Here is a 20,511-nt window from a genome sequence, read left to right as displayed (position 1 = left end):
ATTTAATCACTGCTGAACAAGTTCAAGCTATGATAGCTAATGCTGTCAAGAGCCAACTTGGAGGGGGAGGTTCGTATAATAACCGGCGTTATGTGAAGCCTTACACTAGGAGGATAGATGAGCTGAAAATGCCGTTTGGATACCAACCTCCAAAATTTCAACTTTTCGATGGAAAAGGTAACCCAAAACAACATATTGCACACTTCATAGAGACGTGCAGCAATGGTGGTACCAAGGGTGACTTGCTTGTAAAACAATTAGTTCGTTCTCTTAAGGGAACCGCTTTTGACTGGTACACCAACTTAGAGGCTGAGTCAATTGACAGTTGGGATGAAATGGAAATGGAGTTTTTGGGGCAGTTCTTCAGCACTGAGCGTGTCATTAGCATGACTGAGCTAACTCAAACTTCGCAATGAGATGAAGAGCCAGTCATTGATTACATCAACCGCTGGCGCACTCTAAGTTTGGAATGTAAGGATCGACTGACTGAAACCTCTGCCATAGAGATGTGCATTAATGGGATGAGTTGGGAACTACATTACATCCTAAGGGGTATCAAACCAGGATCTTTTCAAGAGTTGGCGACGAGAGCTCATGACATGGAACTCTCGATCACCTACAACAAGAAGAAGAAGGGGCTTGCTTTGGAAGCCAAGAAAGAAAAGAAGGAGTATTATAAAAATGACAAGTCCTCCAAAAGTTCAACTAAGGAGACGTTGTCTGTGACTACCTCTTCTGCACCCATCAAGATTTCAGGGAAGAAGAAAGAAGAAAGTAAGGGTTCTTCTTCGAGATTTTTCAAGAAAGATAAACCCACTTTGAAAGAGCTTCAAGCTAAGAAGTACCCTTTCCCAGACTCTAACTTATCCGGCATGCTAGACAAATTGCTTGAAAACAAAATCATCGAGTTGCCGGAGTCAAAGCGCCCTGAGCAAATGAACAAGACATCCGATCCCAATTATTGTCTGTATCATAGGTTAATCAGTCATCCTATTGAAAAGTGTATAACACTTAAGGAGAAAATTATGCAATTGGCAAAGGATGGGACAATCGAGCTAGATGTCGACGAGCCAGTGACATCAAATCATGCCTCAGTAGCTACTGAACCATCATTTCAAGCTCAAACTTTGCAATTTGGAAGTTTGGAGCCAGTGATCATACTTGTGGAGAGTCAACCCATTCAACATGAAGTCTCATTCCAAGTTGAACACCAAACACATGTTAACTCCCAAGATGAAGATGATGACGAAGGGTGACATTGGTGACAAGGAGAAGGCCAAGGAAACAAGTGCATGCTCCTAAACCACAACCTTCATATCGCAGAAAAAAGCAACAAAAAAAGAGAAAACCCAAGCCTTCAAAAGGAAAAAAGAAATTAAAGGAGGCCAGCAAGCACAAGGTCCTCCCTATAGATTTGCTTAATCAAGAGCCGTTGTCTCCCATAACTTTGGAGGAATATTTCCCGGAAGACTATTTTACTGTGGTTACGGCGAATACAGTTTCCTTTGTAGAGAGTGAAGAAGAACAAGTTGATGATGAAACATCAATAGAATCAACTTTACAACGATCTGAGGTGGTAGTAGACCCAAAAATATCTACTGTCTTAGATTCTTTTCCTTCACGCATGGGATGGAGGCAAATTTTTCATTTTCCTAAAGAGATGTGTCAACAGTTATCTCTTACACTTCAACACCCAGAGTTGTATGCCGATAAGGTAAAAAATGCTGGAGAACCTGCGGAGGATACCACAAAATGTGTGTCATGCAACGCGGCCTTAGCTTTCACAGATGATGACTTGTTGATGGGGTCAAAACCCCACAATAGACCCTTGTTTGTGTCGGGGTACATCCGCGAACAAAAAGTGAGTCGCATTTTAGTTGATGGTGGATCCGCTGTCAACATCATGCCAAAATCCACTATGACAGGGTTAGGAATCAAGATGGATGAACTATCTAATAGTCGCATAGTGATCCAAGGATTTAACCTTGACAGTCAGCGTGCAATAGGCATAATACGTCTAGAACTCACAATAGGAGAGTTAAGTTCATCGACTCTCTTTCATGTGATTGACACAAAGACTTCATACAAAATGTTGTTAAGACGCCCTTGGTTGCATGAGAATGGTGTTGTTGCATCAACCCTCTATCAATGTCTTAAGTACTATCGTGGGGGCGAAAAGAAGATAAATGGGGATGTCAAACCCTTTAGCAAAGCAGATTCTTACTTTGCTGACGCCAAGTTTTTTGAGGAAGAAGAGGCGTCAAGTGAGATACTACCTTCGCAAGTCCTTTCAACGGGAAAAAGAGAAGTTAAGGAGAGCATTGCTTTGATTTCAAATGCCAAAAAGACATCTTCTGTTGAAATAAAGCATCAACCAAAGGTAGAAGTATACGAAAAGAGTGTCTCTCATCTTGACATAAAAGAAAAGCCAAAGTTGTCAACTCCTATTTTGCGATACATCCCAAAATCACGTCGCAAAGAGGGAGAATCACCCTTTGAGTGCCGAGAGGTTAACCTTGATGCAAAGGTAGCAAAACCAATTAATGACACTACTCTCTAAAACTTGAAGAGTAAAACAACTGCCATTGGCTAAAGGCGCGCAAAGCCAAATTTCTAAGTTATCAATAGAACTTCTGTATTTGATCGACTTCAACCATCTACTACGAGGAATCATATCTCAGTGTTCGATAGGCTTGTAGAATGTGACCATAGGGTGTAAGAAACTTCAAGTTCTCAACCCTTAAGGCGAAAATTATCTGTCTTTAACCGCGTAGGCATGAAAAATGCCTCTAGCAAAGAACAAAGACAGTCGGCTTTTAGTCGCATAAAGAAAAGGGAAGACAATGTCATGAAAAATGACGAGCCGAAAAGTGTTGTTCCCTCTCGCATGAAAAGAACGCAAGACATAGATATCACTGAGAAACAACCTTTAAAGGCAAGAGTTCACACTGTGGTTTTTACTAACCAAAATGAGTCGTCGGACCATGCTATAGAGGAACATAAGGAGATTGTTTCCACGAACCATATGACGACTGCAGAAGTGCCAAATCCCAATGAGGAAATAGAAACTGATGAAGCTCCCAAGACACTTGAAGACGGGGGACAAGCAACAGTAGATGAATTAAAAGAGTTAAACCTTGGCACTTTTAAAGACCCACAACCTATATACATCAGTGCCCTTCTAACCCAAGCGGAAGAACATGAGTACTTCAAATTACTCTCCGAGTGCAAAGATGTCTTTGCATGGAGTTAAAAAGAAATGCCAGGTCTCAACCCGAAAGTCGCCGTTCATCGATTTGCAATTAAAAAAGGTGTGAGTCCAAAGAAGCAATCACAAAGGCGATTCAGGCTAGAGTTGATCTCGGAAATTGAATCTGAGGTGAACAAACTCATTGATGTAGGGTTCATTCGTGAAGTCAAATACCCTACATGGATAGCAAACATTGTCCCTGTGAGGAAGAAAAATGGACAACTGCGAATTTGTGTGGACTTCCGCGATTTGAATGAAGCATTTCCTAAGAATGACTTCCCACTTCCAGTCACAGAAATCATGATCGATGCCACCACTGGACATGAAGCATTGTCATTCATGGATTGCACAACTGGATACAATCAAATTCACATGGCGCCTGAAGATCAAGAAGCCACGGCGTTTCGCACCCCAAAAGGGATATTTTGCTACAAAGTTATGCCGTTCAGTTTAAAAAATGCTGGGGCTACGTATCAACGTGCAATGCAAAAGATCTTCGAAGATTTGATGCACAAAATTATGGAGTGCTATGTGGACGATTTAGTGGTTAAGTCTAAAAAGAGGGAGGATCACCTAGGTGACCTTCGCAAAATCTTTGAAAGACTGCGCAAATGTCAATTCAAAATGAATCCTCTCAAATGTGCGTTCGGTGTTACCTTAGGAAAATTTTTAGGTTTCATCGCAAAACATAGGGGAATTGAAATTGACCAAACCAAAATTAAGGCAATTCAAGAAATGCCTGTACCACGAAATCTCAAAGAACTTCGCGGTCTCCAAGGGCGCCTTGCATATATTTGGAGGTTAATCTCCAATGTTGCAGGCAGATGTCAACCATTTAGTCATCTCATGAAAATGGATGCTCTATTCAAATGGGATGAGTCATGTCAAAAAGCGTTCGACAATATAAAGAAGTATTTGTCCTCTCCGCCGGTTTTGGGGGCACCAGTTAAAGGAAAACCTCTAACCCTTTACATTGTTGCTCAAGAAAGATCATTGGGGGCAATGTGTGCTCAAGAAATTGAAGATCGCAAGGAAATAGCTCTTTATTACTTGAGTCGAACATTGGTGGGTGCTGAGCTGAATTATTCACCAATTGAAAAAAAAATTCTTGCGTTAATTTTTGCCATTCAAAAGTTAAAGCATTACATGCAAGCTTATACAGTCCATGTCGTCTCAAAAGCCGACCCAATCAAGTACATCCTCTCAAGACCAGTGTTGTCAGGAAGACTAGCTAAATGGGCTGTACACATCAAACAGTACGATATAGTGTTCGTACCACAAAAGTCTGTCAAAGGACAAGCCATCGCTGACTTCTTTGCCGACCACCCAGTACCACCTGAATGGGAGATGTCCGTTGATTTGCCTGGAGAAGATGTGTTTAACGTCGAGATACTACCACCATGAGAAATGTATTTTGACGGGACTGCTCGTCAAGATGGCGCAGTAGCAGGGGTAGTCTTTGTATCGCCAAAAAAGCACGTTTTACCTTACTCATTTGTGTTAACTCAGTTGTGCTCAAACAACATGGCTGAGTACCAAGCTCTCATTATGGGTCTTCAAATGGCGGTTGAAATGTGAATACGAAGTCAAGAAAGAGGATTTAATTCCTTAACACAAACATGCATCAAGATTGCTTGACAAGTTTAACATTGTCAAGCTCAGCCATGTTCCAAGGAGTGTCAACAAGATGGGTGACGCGCTTGCCGGTCTTGCAGCCACTTTGACACTGGGGGCAGAGGAAACCATGTCTGTGCTTGTTTGCAATCGTTGGGTAGTTGCACCCGAAGAATATGAAGTTGAAGATGACGAGGTCGAGGAGGTTGACATGATTACTGTATGCCAAATTGACAAAGAAGACTGGCGTCAACCAATCATCGACTATTTAAACCACCAAAAGCTGCCTAATGATCCACGACATCGAACAGAAATTCGTCGTCGAGCCTCTCGTTTTATTCTCTTCAAAGGGACTCTTTATAGACGATCTTTTGATAAGATATGGTCGAGATGTCTAGAAGATGAAGAGGCAGCCAAAACAATACAGGAATTTCATTCAGGAATTTGTGGAGCTCATCAATCTGATCCTAAGCTTCATGATCGTATCAAAAGGGAGGGGTATTACTAGCCCTCGATGGTCCAAGATTGCATGGAGTTCGTTAAAAAGTGTGATGCATGTCAATTTCATGCAAACTTCATTCACCAACCTCCAGAACTACTACATCCAACTGTGACATCATGACCATTCGAAGGATAGGGTCTTGACGTGGTTGGTCCAATAACACCAAAGTCATCTTGTGGTCACGCTTACATCCTAGCTGCCACAGATTACTTTTCCAAGTGGGTTGAAGCTATTCCCCTTCGTGAGGTGAAAAAAGAAAATGTTGTCGATTTCATTCGCACCCATATCATTTACAGGTATGGAATACCTCAAAGAATCGTCACTGATAATGGAAAGCCATTCGTCAACAACTTGATGGATAGCCTTTGCAAAAAGTTCAAGTTCACGCAACATAGGTCATCCATGTACAATGCTCCTGCAAATGGTCTAGCTGAAGCATTTAACAAAACGCTTTGCAGTTTGCTAAGCAAGGTCGTTACAAAGTCTAAGCATGACTGGCATGAAAAGATCGGGGAAGCACTTTAGGCATATAGGACGACATACAAGAATGCAACACAATCTACCCCATACTCGTTGGTGTATGGTGTTGAGGCTGTCCTACCCTTAAAAGTTCAAATTCCATCACTAAGAATTGCCATTCAAGAGGGTTTAACCAGTGATGAAAATGACAAGCTTCGATTGGCTGAGCTTGAAGCACTTGATGAGAAAAGACTACAAGCTCAACAAAAATTGCAATGCTATCAAGCTTGCATGACACGCGCATTCAACAAAAAGGTTCGATCTCGTTCTTTTCAAGTGGGAGACATGGTCCTGGCATTGAGAATGCCTATCATTACTTCACGCAAAACTGGAAATAAGTTCACATCAAAATGGGATGGTCCTTATGTGGTACGAGAAGTCTACACTAATGGAGCATACAAAATTGTTGATGCTGAGGGATTGCGCGTTGGTCCAATTAATGGCAAGTTTTTAAAGCGCTACTATTCATGAAGTGAAGCCTTGTAAACTCCTAAGTAAGAGGATAAACTGCTTACCACAAAAAAAAACCCTCATTATACTACTCCTGGCTCGCAAGAGTATAAATTGTGTACGACTAAACAAAACAAAAAAAAAAACATACTCCTGGCCCGCAAGAGTATAAACTATGTATGGCGAAATAATAATGAAATAAATTCATATGATAGAGATGAATAAAAGAAAATGTCAAGGTCAAAATGAAAAGAATGTCAAAAAAAAAGTGTTGTTCGACTGCTAAATTAAACCATGAAAAAAAGGGGGGGTAGTCTATTCTCAATCAATCCACTTAAAAGGTTTGAGCAGTGATTGAAGCTCTTGAAGTTGAAATTTCTTTTGCTCCAATTGGACTATCTCATCAGCACTCAGAATAGGAGTTGAATGTAGGTCATCCAAAGTCTGCTTCACAGCCTTCATTTGTTCTTCAATGGATGTGATAGATCCTTTGCTAGCCACTAAGTCATCTGTCAGACGATTCTTCTCTTCGCAAGCTTTCGTCAATTCAGCTTCAAGATCTTCTACTCTTTTTGTGACTAAGGCATCTTGTTCCTTCAATTGCTCTTGCCTTTTCTGCTCATTAGCAAGGTTGGACTTCGCTTGCTTGAGAACCTTAGATTGAGCAAGTATGTCTCTTGTTACTTGTTCAGATCTTTGTCGTTTCGCTGCAGCCTCCTCCAAAGCAAGGTAGGATTTGACTGAACAAACATAAGACTCAACTTTACACTTTAGCGAAGCCGGGTCACCCTTGAGGTTTTGTATACCTCGATACACCATGGAAGCTTCTTCAAACCTTTTGGGTACCTCCGAATAAGGTGACGCTTGCAACATTGCCAAATATTGAGCACCTATCTGTTTTATTGCATCTAAAAAGATAGTACAAGAAAAGGGGCCTGGTCGAAACGTGTTTGCAGACATAGTAGGAGCGCAGACACGCTGAGATGAAGCTGTATGGTCATCAGCAATTGGCTGTCGAACCTCTAAAGCGTTGGAGGCAAGCTCAAGAGAATGAGGACCATCTACAGACTTTAGGCTTTGAGTAGGAGACTGTATTTCCTTCCTTAGTAAACTAAGAGAATTGTCACGAACTTTATTCGTAGCGATCCTTATTCCCTTCCCCTTGCCAGCAGTTGGTCTCGGTATAGGTAAAATAGCCTCAACCTCTAAGAAGTCAGTGGCGACACTCTCGAAGTCTTGATCGTCCTAAAAAAAAAGTGTCGAATACTTACAAGTGGTATGTCAGTAGGAACGATAGGAAAATCTTGAAGATCGCCAAAAGAGTCCACATCGTTTAAAGTGATGTCCTCTTCATCAACAACGTCTGATCGCCTCTTACTCCTACGTTTATGCTTGTAGTTGACGTCAGATTCTCCGTCACTAGAACTTTCTCCTTGGCTGACATCTCTAGCTGTCGTCGATTTAGAGTTGCCTTGATTGGACGAAGGCTCATGACTCCTTTTACCACCAGTGTTGGTCTTCGGTCGAGGAGCACTTGTGTCACCAGCATGTTCCTGGCTCTTCCTAGACTTGTTGGGATTAGCTTCAATACTTGCGCAAAGGACATCAACCTTATCTCTAAGGTCATTAACTGTCACTTTAGACCACCAAGACCGAAAAGCCTGGGTTACAAGGTCACGCCAATTCAGGGAAAGACAAGGAGTCAACACTTGGGATTGACTACCACAAAACAAAATCAAGTCCCAAATTGATTGACGATCACCTATGGCACGCGTAAGCATACCGGGAACATCTTGATAAAACCCAAATTGTCTACTAAATCGATGAGGATTGTAAGGCTCTATGAAAAATTTGTCACCGGAACGTACAGGAATGTAGCTAGAGCGAAGGGAGATGAGATAGCCAAACTGTGGAATCTCAAGCTTCCCATCATCAAACAAAGTGATGTTCTTGTTCGGCACGGTACACCCAACCCTCACTGTGGTCCCTTCATGTATCAGATCTCGTGCTTCTTTATCCTTAAAATGCTTTGAACTTTGAGAACCCGAGAATACAGTCATTAAAGGGCCTGGGAGAGCTAGATCCAGATTGTGATGAGTTCCGAAATAGTATACGAGCCAACTATACAAGTAATGGGTTGGGAAGAATGAACCAGAATAAGAAGGTTTGGGAGACCTCAAAATGTTGTTCAGACCATGATAAATGCCTCCCAGGACGGGAACTGCCAAGCTGAACGGTTTACCACAAGCCATCAAGGTTGCAATCTCAAACGTCGCAGGTCTTATTAATCTACTATCACATTGCGGAAGTACAAATGCGCATAACCAACAAGACAAGAAAGCAGCAGTATAGGCTGTTCCCCTTCTATTGTTGCCGGGAAGACCTAAACGATCAAACATGGATAACTCATCATTCGTCCACGCCGGAGGTACATCTGGTAACGTTCCGTCAGGGTCATGTGTAGATTGTGGAGGAGTCGAGAGATATCTTGTCCTCTTTGGCTGTGCAGCATAGCGAGTTTTCTTCTGGTACCAAAATCTAATCCATTCTTTGGCTGAAACCTCCCTCCTTAAACCCGACTCTTTGTAAAGGCAATGATAAGCAACAAACAAATGCTCACAAGCCTTCGAAATGTACCGTTTTTTGTCCTCATTTGTTGTTGTTAGGGTCGTAGAATGAGGGACAGTCTCATCATAAATTTCCCCATAAATGGGTAAGCCACCTAGTCTATGCAAATCCCCCAGTGAAATGGACCAATCTCCTGCCATTGTATGGAGTGTGTTTGTGGTAGGGCACCAACTCTCACAGAATGCTCGTAAAATATGCGAATTTTTGTCATAGGAATAAAGTGAGGCATAGACATCGTTGGAGACATTAGCAATCTCAACAGACATGTCACTGCGGAAATTTTGTTTACAAATACTTGTTTGCATGCCATTAGGCCGTCGCAATGATTGTCAAATTTGTAGACGCGTGCTAGTCTTGGGGTTGTCACTCTCTTGGTCGACGAGAGAAAGATAGGATCGAGAACCTTCATTGAATTCCACTACGTGTACCTTGTCCATGATCAAAGACTAAAAAAAAAAATCGTTAGAGTGTTTGACATGGCACATGTATAATGAATATGTCATGAAGTCAATCTCGTATTGGAATTTCGAGTAGGCCAGTCTTAAGATGTCAAGTTCATAACGACTGGCATACATGACTTGATATCTCCGATGGGTTCATAACAAAGGGTCCTGACTCATCGCGACAAGGGCGACTTCAAATCTTCAAGTTATCAGACCTGTCTTAAAGACGTCAAGATCATAACGACTAGCATACATGACTTGACGTCTCCGATGAGTTCATAACAAAGGGTCCTGACTCATCGCGACAAGGGCGACTTCAAATCTTCAAGTTATCCGGCCAGTCTTAAGATGTCAAGTTCATAACGACTAGCATACATGACTTGACATCCCCGATGGGTTTATAACAAAGAGTCCTGACCCATCGCGACATGGGCGGCAACGTATGGTTACTTTGCGACTCTGTCATATGCACAACAGTACAAAGAACAAGTATACCATACATGCACAAAAAAAAAAATGTATGTTATACACAGGCAGTGACATGACAGTTTATTCTTAAGAAAGTGGGTATTAGTCGACAATCGTGAATTCGTGATGCAAAAAGAATTAAAATCATGCGGTATTCAATTAATAATTGATGATCATAAACTGCCAGCATAAGACAAAATTGCTTCTTTAAAAAAAAATGGAAAAATTCAATTGCGATACCTACTGGACGAGAGTGTATGTACTTTCTTGAGGATTTCTTGAAGAAAAAAAGTCACTCCAAACACCAAAGTCAGAGTACTCCAAAGCCTTATGCTTTTATAGCTGCAAAATCTTGATGTATTATTCATGGTTGACCCATATTGATGGGGGTTGATTAATTAAAACAAGAAAAGCAGAAGTTAGGTAATATAATTACCTATTAGTGCTCACGATTGATCTGCCGCAAAGCACAAATTATCAAACCTTTGCCCCGAACCACAATGATAAAGATTGGGGATTGGATGACTACTTGAAATTGATTCCAGTTAAAAGCTGCAAATTTGATAGAGTAATTAAGCGGTGCTCGTAATTTGTTATCTTTATACAATGCAAGTTTAATTACTTACGTAACGAAAAAAAAGGACGCAAATCAGGTACTCTTTACCTTCGCTATTGGTGTTTCTTGATGATGAGCAGTAATGCATGTAAAAAGTAAATTATGACTTTGTGTTCGTCAAAGGGAGTCCACCGTGATGAAGAAATCGAGAAGGGGCAAATTCCTTATTTTATAGGTTTCGGTTGACAATAATCTTTTAGGAGATCAAAACCTAATACAACTAGGAGTCTAACCTTGGGGCTCAAGAATTCCCATAAATCAAACCCAGTACTTAAAAAATAAATAAAAAAATAAAAAAATACTAAGTACTAATGACTTCCAAGTCAAGTAAAAGAGTCGAGACCTTGTCACGCCAAACACTTCAAATCGTGTATGTGACACAGTCTCGAGGGGGCAATTTGTAGACACGGAAATTTTATGGGTGTTATACATTAAATTAAATAAATTAATTTGGGTTTAAATCATATGAATAATCCATTTTAATTATTTTTTAGCCCACCCAAATAAATAATCATAATTAATCAAATATAATTCGGGTTATAAAATAAACTAAACGGACCAGGTTAAAAGACTTCTAAGTCATAAAATGGGCCAGGCCCAAACCTACTTAAGGGGTTCTTTTCTCCTATAAATACACCATTCCTCCATTAGTTGAGGGGATCCCAGAAATCATTATTCCAAGCTCCAAATTATGATAGAGAAGTTATTCAAGGTGTTATTAAGGCTTTTGATAAAATAGGGGAAGATGAAGAGGAAAGAAGAGTGTTGTGTCAACAATTAGCTACCTTCCAAGCTAAAGGGGAAATTTTTAGGACACTTCAGCAAAGGTTAATTCTGTGACAATGAGTCCAATTTCATGGCGGTCTACCTATGGAGCTGAACTTCCTGAACTAGTAGAGATTGTTGTTAAGGTGTTATCACAGCCTATAACAGTAGCTCAGTAGAAAGAGTATGGAGCACATACTCTTATATTCACAACATTAATAGAAATAGACTCAATTATTTGCAAGCTGACAAGTTGGTGTTTATTCACACAAACGTTAGACTTATCTCTCGCTTCACAGCAAGCTACAAATATGGACCATATAGGAAGTGGGATGTTAACCTCGAGACTACCTATTTAGATGATTCAGCAACCAGATTAGAAGACTCAAGGTAGAGGGAAGGACTTGATTCACTGGAAGGAGGAGATGATGATGCAAATAAGATGCCTAAATCAAATAAGCAACGATTCACAGACTCCTAGGACCTAGAGTACTCTTATATTTTTTATCTGACTTCTAATGTTCTGATTTTCTGAAGTATTAATGAGTGTCATTTTATAGCACTCATTTAGCCTCTTTTAGGATGAATTTTCATTGTTTTTATGTCTCTTTTATCTCTTTTTCTTTAGTTTTACTTGATTTTTCTCTAATTTGTGTTTTCTTTAGTTGTTTTCCCGTTTTCTTGCATTTCTTGGTTTATTTTGCTTTTTTCTCTTTTATTTGTTTGCCTTTCTTTGGTTTCAGGAAATTGGTGATGTCTAAGGATCCAAATGACCTTCTCTCGGGATTTGCAAAGCTTAAGGTGTAAGCCGATTCCTCACCTTGAAGCTCAAAAGTGAAGGAGTGCAAAAGCCAAATCTTCAAAGTCGCGCTCCCATGCTGCGTGGACATCAAAATCGGTGTTGAACCCACCGTGAAGACCTTTGGAGACTGCCACCCCCAACATGTATCAAGTGAAGCGCACGGGAGCATTAACGATCGCACGAGAAGGAGGTGCCCTGCTCCCAGGTGCGGGCGGTTACGAGGCTGGCGCAGGCGCGCTATTCTGTGGGCGGCTGCGCAAGAGAGTGGCACGGGCTCGCAGCCTTCCACCCCTGTTCCGTACCCATTTCATTGCAGCCGCGCATGTAGAGGAGAGGGCGCGCCTTTTGGGGTTCTTTTTGGACGTTTTATTGACTCCTCCTTTGTTAGTTTTGTAAGATTTCTTTACTTTTTAATACAATTTTAGCTTTTGATTCTTGATATTTGACTGAATTACTTGTTGTTTGTTTGATTTGATTTTTGATAAGTTTGAGTATATTTTGAATACAATGTTGATGATAAAATTGGTGATTAGTTTAGTTTGGCTATTCAATGTTGCAATGTGTAGTGAGTAGATTGCTTGTTAGGCATATGGTGAAGCATGTATAAGTGATAATTCATAGCTAATTGGGGGATTTTGATTGATCATCATTATGATTAAATTGGTTGATGTGTATGTGTTTGATATCTTGAGGAATGATCAACCTTAACTATCAAGCTAGATTGCATAATAGTTTTCATTGGTACGAAAAATTGATTTGAAACCTATTATTATCGATTGATCTTGTTTTGCGATTTTCCTTTGAAGTCAGTTGTAGAGACATCTAGCTTGACCCTAGGAAATAGTTCTTTAAGTGATTTTTATTGCATTTGTTACCTTCCCTCACATTGTTAGATTGGTTGAATTCTTCCCCAATTAGTATGATTGTCATGAGTATATGTGGATCCTAATTCCCTAGCATCTTTAATATCGTTCTTGAATTCATTTAATAGCGTTGTTTAGTTTGCTTAGACCAACCCTCACCTAGGCTTCGAAATAGCTTAACTTGAGACTTTAGCTTGTACCGCATTCCCTTGGGTTCGACCTAGACTTACCCCTATACTTAGGGTTGGGTTTGGTTTTATAAATTTGGTTTTGATCGAAAATACTTAGAAATTAACGACCTAGGTTTTCCTCGCGTAAAAAATGGCGCCATTGCCGGGGAATGGCATGGTTATTTGCTATTGTTGATTGATTCTATTCCCTTTTATTTGGAAAATACAAAATGACTTTATTTCTTTTAGGCTACATTTGTAGCCGTGCTAATAATCTTTTCTTTGAGATTGTATGCGTAGATCTTGTGTTCATTCTCTATTGCCTTTCGATCCGGAAAATGAAAGGACAATTACAAAGTTGAGAATTGCTGAACGTTCTCCAAGGCAAGAAGAAGAGGAAGTCATCATGAGAGATGACCATAGAGTGGCATTGAAGGAGTTAGGAGTTCCGGGAGCCTATAGGTATGAGAGTGGAATTGCACTACCTACGTGATGAGCGTCATTTATGGCGCTCAAAAGAAGAACATTTAGGTTCATTTTCTTTGTTTTCATTTATCATTTTCATATAATTTTCTTAGTTTTATTTGATTTTCAATTTTTATAATTCACTTTGGTTCTCGATTAGTTTTTACTAGTTTTTCATATTTTTAGTTGATAATTCATAGTTTTAGTTTTAGTTTTATTTTGTTATGATTTCTCTCTTTGTTTTATTTGTGTTTTGTAGGTGAATAATCAAGTCAATTTGCTCATTTTGGGACTGCCTTGCTCGCTGGTATCATCTCGAGTGCGCTGATGATGGGGATGCTCGGGAGCGCGGACTTTGATCAAGCAAAGAGAAGGAGCCAAGGCCTCGTGCACCACACAGGAGTGCGCGCGCGCGGCACAGGGGTGCGTGCGCGCAGACCCAGTTGTGCGCGCGCGCGGCTGGTGGGTGCGTGCGCACGGCCCTGTGCAGCCTCCTTCGCTCGATTTTTCTATTTATAGCTTTTGACTTTCTTTTTTATGACGACTAAACTTTTTTACTTTAGATATAATTTTCCAAAAATAGTAGAGAGAGAAGCTTAAGATTTACTTGTTTATACTTGAATTTGATCTTAGATTTCAATTGGATCTTGAAATTCCTTCTTCAATTTAATGAAAATTTGTAAGATTTCTTTCCCTTGATTTACTTTTAATGCAATTCTTCCTAGTTTCTTGAATTTTGATTGAGATTACATTCCTTGCTCAAGAATTTGTTGATTGATTGATTTTCTTTTGATTAAGCTTTAAATGAATATGAATTTGATTGAATTTGTTTTGTTCCTTAATTTCACCATGATTAGTGAGTAGATTAGTTTCTAAGGGAAGGGGAAGCATGCTTGATTGATGATTTTTGCTAGTTGATGATACTAAATTGATTGGATTGTTGCAATTAAATTGGTTGACATGGTTGTGCATGTGATTAATTAAACTAGGAGTGATCAACCTAAGATTAATCTAGATTTCATTGCAAATTTCAATGACATGAACCCTTGATTTGAGAGTTGCTTTAATTGATTGAATTTGATTGTGATTTTCCTTGTTAGCCATTCATAGTGAACCCTAGATTGGCTTATAAGAGATAGCTTTTGGATTCCTTTGATTACAACTATTGTTTGTCCCTTGTGATGTTGAATCGATTGAGTGATCTATAAATTAGCATAATCATTGAGCTTACATGTGGTACCTATATCCCTAGTGTTTAGCATGTTGAATTCTTCGATTTCTCTAGCTTTTTAACATCTTAGTACCAACCACAACCATTTATATTCTTCGAATTAGCTTGACATAGGCTATAGCATCGTTCCTACTCATTCCTTTGGGTTCGACCCTTGACTTACCATATACTTGTATTAGGTTGGTCGACTGTTTACAAATTAGGTTTGGCTCAAGGGAGAGGTAGATAACGACCTACATTTTCCTCTTGTCAAAATGGCGCCGTTGCCGGGGAATGATATTGGTGCTTTGTTATAGTTGTTGAGTCTATTTCACCCTTAATTGAAAATACAAAAAGATTTTCTTTAAGGCTACACTTGTAGCCGTGCTACTAACCATTTCTTTTGAGATTTTATGCATAGAGCACGTGGTCATTCACTAGTGCCGTTTGATCCGAAAATTAAGATAACTATTGCAAGGTTGAGGGGTGCTAGACGGTCTTTGAGCCCTAGCATTTCAAGTGAAGAAGAACCACAACAAGAGGAACAAGCAAGAATGGGAGAAAATCCAAGGGTGACGTTGAAAGAATTGGGGATTCCCGGTGCATATAGATTTGAGAGTGGGATTGCTCCACCTACAATACCGGCAAATGAATTTGAAATAAGACCGGCAATGATCACTTTGATAGAGAGGCAACAATTTAGTGGGTCCAAGCATGAAAGCCCGCTAAATCATCTCAAGGAGTTTGAAAAGTATTGCAATACTATCAAGGTGAATGGAATTTCCCAAGAATTTATCCGCCTCAAGCTTTTTCCCTTTTCGCTCATATGGCGTGCCTTGGAATGGCTAGACAAGGAAGTCAAGCCGAATTCTCTAAGGACATGGGATGAAGTGACCAAGGAGTTTCTATCCCGTTTTTATCCACAAAAGAAAACGGCGGAGGCTAGAGCTTTGATTCAAGGTTTCAAGCAAAATCCTAGTGAGAGTCTCTATGAAGCATGGGAGAGATACACAGAGTATCAAAGAGAGTGTCCTCACCACGGAATTCCTACTTACCAAATTATTTAAATCTTCTATGGAGGCCTTAGCTCTCAAGGAAAATCATGTTTAGATGGAGGAGCCAGAGGTCCTATCATGAACATAACAGAAGAGGAAGTGGTGGACATAACTGAAGACGTTGTGAGGTATTATAGAGATTAGCAAGATGGAGAAAGAGAGTCAACTAGCAAGAGTAGCTCTTCGGTGTACTCGGTTAATCATCTCAATGCAATCAAAAATCTATCCTCACAAATGAAAAACATGGGGAAGGAGATGTCCGCTATCAAGGCGAAGTTGGAAAGTGCTACTTACCAAGTTTCAAGTCTTCCCTCCCAATCTAAGGGGAGAGGTATGTCTTCTAATTCTCAACTACCTCCCTCTTCTAATAACATGCCTAGTGGATGCTTGTTTTGTGATGATTGTGGGTCGTATGATCATGATGTTTCTAGTTGCCCTCATGCATGTATGGATGTTTGTGATGATCAAGATGGAAATGTGAACGAGCATGTGAACTATGTGTCAAATAATCATGATTCTAGGTTTGAGAATCAAGGAGGTCAATGGAATAGGAATTACAACAACCATGGCAATTTTGACAACTACAACCAAGGTGGTGGTAATAGGAACCATGGGAACCAAAATTCCTGAGGTAACTATAACAACCAAGGTTATAGTATCCAAAATCATAAGCAAAATTATGGTAATCATAACTAAGGTTATGGTAACCATAATCAAGGTAGAGGTAATTGGAACAATCAAAATAGGGGAAGTTTTCAAAATAATTCTCAACAGGGTCCCCTACCCGTATTTCCTCCAAAGACCCAAAATGATAATTCCTATGTTCATTGTTCTTCTTCTTCTTCTTATTCTTCTTCTTCTTCTTCTTCTTCTTCTTCTTCTTCTTCCAGGACTAATTTAGAGGAAGTCATTGAGAATCAAATCAAGTTGTTGAACACCTACATGGCGGTTAGTGATAAGAAATTCAATGAAGTGATGACTCATAACAAGATATTAGAGACCCAAATCACTCAACTAGCCAATACCTTGAAAGAGAATTCTAGCCCTTCTTCTCTACCCTCTCAAGGTCTTGACCCCAAGAAACCGGTCTATTCTATCACCACTAGAAGTGGCAAAGTGCTAGAGGAGAGAGTTTCTAATAGGAGTCAAGAGAAGGAGAAGATGAGTGATTCAAGTGAGGAAAAAGAGAGTAATGTGTTAAAGAAGGTGAGTAAGGAAACCAAGGAGGAAAAGAAGAGTGATGAAAAAGTGCAAGAGGAGGTGATCAAGCCCAAACTTCCATATCCCCAAAAGTTTTTGAAAAACAAGCTTGATGAACAATTTGGGAGATTTCTTGATATGCTTAAGCAAGTTCATCTTTCAATCCCTTTTACCAAGCCATGACCTTAATGCCTAGATACTCTAAGTTCCTTAAGGAACTCTTGAGTGGCAAGAGAGAGTGTAATGAGATAGATTCGGTGGAGGTTGGGGAATGTTGTAATGCTTTGATTCATAATGACTTACCCAAGAAAATGAAAGATCCAAGTAATTTCTCCATTCCTTGCAAAATCAATGGAAAGTTGTTCCAAAATGCTCTTTGTGATCTTGGTGCTAGTGTGAGTATCATGCCTTATTCGATCTTTAGGAAGCTTAAGCTAGGTGAGCTTCTTCCAACTAATATGACTTTACGATTAGCCGATCGATCTATTAAGTTTCCAAAGGGAAGAGTTGAAGATGTTCCCCTCAAGATAGGAGAGTTCACCATTCTGGTTGATTTTATTGTGCTAGAGATAGCAGAAGATGATAACATACCTATCATTCTTGGGAGACCTTTCTTAGCTACTTCGGGAGCTTTGATAGATGTGAAAGGAGGTCTTATTACTTTGAGAGTTGGTAACGATTAGGCTAGTTTTGAGCTTAAGCCGATGCATGAATTTTTGTCTCTTGTGAATGGTATTATGTGTGTAAACTCCCCTCAACCCAATGACAATGTTTGTATAATTGTTTCTTCTACTAACAAAGTTCTTGAGGTTTTTGATGATGTGCCTTTGAGTGTTGAATGCCAGAAGGTTAGTGAAGAGAACAAAGTGCCTTTGAAGCTTAAGGATGAGGAAGTGATTGATATTCCTCTATGGTTTGAGCTCTACCCTCAAGAAGACGAGGTTGACTCCAAGTGTGTTGATAGTGAGAAGCCGTCCACTAGAAGGAATAAGAAGACAAAAAAGAAAAAGAAATCTTTTAGAAAGAAGAAAATGAAGTTGAAGCAACATAAGCTTGTTTCGGAAGTTTTATCAAGTGAGAGTTAATCAAGCAACGATGTGAAGTTGCTAAGAATTGAGGAAGAGTTTGTCCCCTGTACCACTTTGAATAAGGTGGTTTTCTTTGACCCTCCATGATTTGGAAGAAGGACCTCGAGCTATGACGTTAAACAAGTGCTACCCGGGAGGCAACCCGGTTTTCTAACCTTTTTCTTTTGATTTTACGATTTTCTATATTTCTTTTATCCTTGAGAATTTTTCTTATTTCTCTTTATTTTTGTTTGTTTTCTTGATTTTAGGTACCATGAGATTGGATCGAAGAAAATTTCCAACAATTTTGGTGTTACTTCAAGATTTCACGAGGTTTGGTTAAGTTTAGGTGGAAAAGCTTGTTGGGGTTTTATGCTCTTGTAGACACGGAAATTTTATGGGTGTTATACATTAAATTAAATAAATTAATTAAGGTTTAAATCATATGAATAATCCATTTTAATTATTTTTTTAGCCCACCCAAATAAATAATCTGAATTAATCAAATATAATTCGGGTTATAAAATAAACTAAACGGACCAGGTTAAAAGACATGGAAATTTTATGGGTGTTATACAGTCATAAAATGGGCCAGGCCCACACCTACTAAGTCCACTCAAGGGGTTCTTTTCTCCTATAAATACACCATTCCTCCATCAGCTGAGGGGATCCTAGAAATCATTATTCCAAGAGCTCATAAAACTCAAACGGAATTCTCTCTGAAGTAAGTCAACAAGCACATCAAACTCGTGCCGACTTGTTCAAATACCCTCAAACACATTTGAACGGGATTAAGATTCATAAGCCCTCGTTCAGGTGTATTCAAACAAAACCCATGAATACAGGTTGACATCATCAAACGTCACCCTGCATTCAAACTCAAGTCGACGTCATCAAACGTCACCCTACTGGTGTCACACACATGTCATCGTCAGGCTGCGGAACAGAATCAGAGGACTTAGTTTATTTTATTATAAACTTTTATACAAAGATTGTACCCAAAAATCAAATATTAATATAAATTCATTTGTTACTTTATTTCCCGTCTTTATTTATTTAGACTCGAAATTTGTGTAAACAAATTTTAGCACGCTCGGTGGGACTATCTCTACCTCTCATCTCTGTTTCCGTACGTTTAAAAAAAAAAACTTGAACTGGCCTCAAAGATCCCTGTCGACAAAAGGATCTCTACTACAGCTCAACAAAGGGCTGCTGAGTTGGCTGAAATGCTTAACAACCAAACTGATGAGGGCATCGTTACTAGAGGGATGAAGCAAGCTGTTGTTGACTCCGCCACAAGAAGCTTGCGTGCCGCGTCAATCCCAACCAAAGCACGAAAAAGTCGCACTCGTCTTACTGCTTCTGTGAGGTCTCTCATGTCCTTCACTCGCAAATCACATGAGAGTCTTGTGTTTGGTTCGTTCGAGCCTGTCACCCACACAAACTCATCCTTCGATCACTTTGATGAAGGACATGACAATGAGTTTAGTGTGAGCTCACCTGAGCCTACTTTTGTTGCTGTTATGGTGACGCATACTAAGACAGTCGAACAATAATTGGCTGAAATGAGCAGTATCCTTGAACAGCTAAAGAAAGATGGGGAGGAAAAAGATGCTCAAATCAGACAGCAAAATGAACAAATTGCTGCTTTGACAAAGAAGCTTGAGAAAAAATCGATTGAGACTGAAAGTGATGACAGCTCAGATGGTAGCACTAAATCGACGGAATTAAAACCAAATGGGTCACAAAATTTAATCACTTCTAAACAAGTTCAAGCTATGATAGCTAATGCTGTCAAGAGCCAACTTGGAGGGGGAGGTTCGTATAATAACCGGCGTTATGTGAAGCCTTACACTAGGAGGATAGATGAGCTGAAAATGCCGTTTGGATACCAACCTCCAAAATTTCAACTTTTTGATGGAAAAGGTAACCTAAAACAACATATTGCATACTTCATAGAGACGTACAGCAATGGTGGTACCAAGGGTGACTTGCTTGTAAAACAATTAGTTTGTTCTCTTAAGGGAACCGCTTTTGACTGGTACACCAACTTAGAGGCTAAGTCCATTGACAGTTGGGATGAAATGGAAATGGAGTTTTTGGGGCGGTTCTTCAGCACTGAGCATGTCGTTAGCATGACTGAGCTAACTCAAACTTCGCAATGAGATGAAGAGCCAGTCATTGATTACATCAACCGCTGGCGCACTCTAAGTTTGGAATGTAAGGATCGACTGACTGAAACCTCTGCCATAGAGATGTGCATTAATGGGATGAGTTGGGAACTACATTACATCCTAAGGGGTATCAAACCAGGATCTTTTCAAGAGTTGGCGACGAGAGCTCATGACATGGAACTCTCGATCACCTACAACAAGAAGAAGAAGGGGCTTGCTTTGGAAGCCAAGAAAGAAAAGGAGGAGTATT

The 20,511-nt window shown here is 39.9% G+C and overlaps 1 protein-coding gene and 1 non-coding gene across 2 annotated transcripts; one reads left to right on the top strand and one right to left on the bottom strand.

The window, feature by feature from the left end:
- Positions 1 to 4,657: 4,657 nt before the first annotated feature.
- On the top strand, positions 4,658 to 6,356 carry LOC145575462 (uncharacterized). The gene is made up of 4 exons (XM_081633332.1): positions 4,658 to 4,824; positions 4,913 to 5,362; positions 5,663 to 5,837; positions 5,892 to 6,356. Exons 1-4 carry the CDS (start codon positions 4,658 to 4,660, stop codon positions 6,354 to 6,356), a joined length of 1,257 nt encoding a protein of 418 aa, XP_081489458.1.
- A 9,348-nt stretch (positions 6,357 to 15,704) lies between these two features.
- Positions 15,705 to 15,810, bottom strand: LOC145577149 (small nucleolar RNA R71). Its single transcript, XR_014098635.1, has one exon. It is a non-coding gene; the product is annotated as a small nucleolar RNA R71 (small nucleolar RNA).
- Positions 15,811 to 20,511: the final 4,701 nt, after the last annotated feature.

This window comes from Chenopodium album, chromosome 13 (assembly GCF_948465745.1).
Source record: "Chenopodium album chromosome 13, dcCheAlbu1.1, whole genome shotgun sequence".
NCBI classification, from domain to species: domain Eukaryota; kingdom Viridiplantae; phylum Streptophyta; class Magnoliopsida; order Caryophyllales; family Amaranthaceae; genus Chenopodium; species Chenopodium album.
This window is presented reverse-complemented; position numbering and strand designations above follow the sequence as displayed.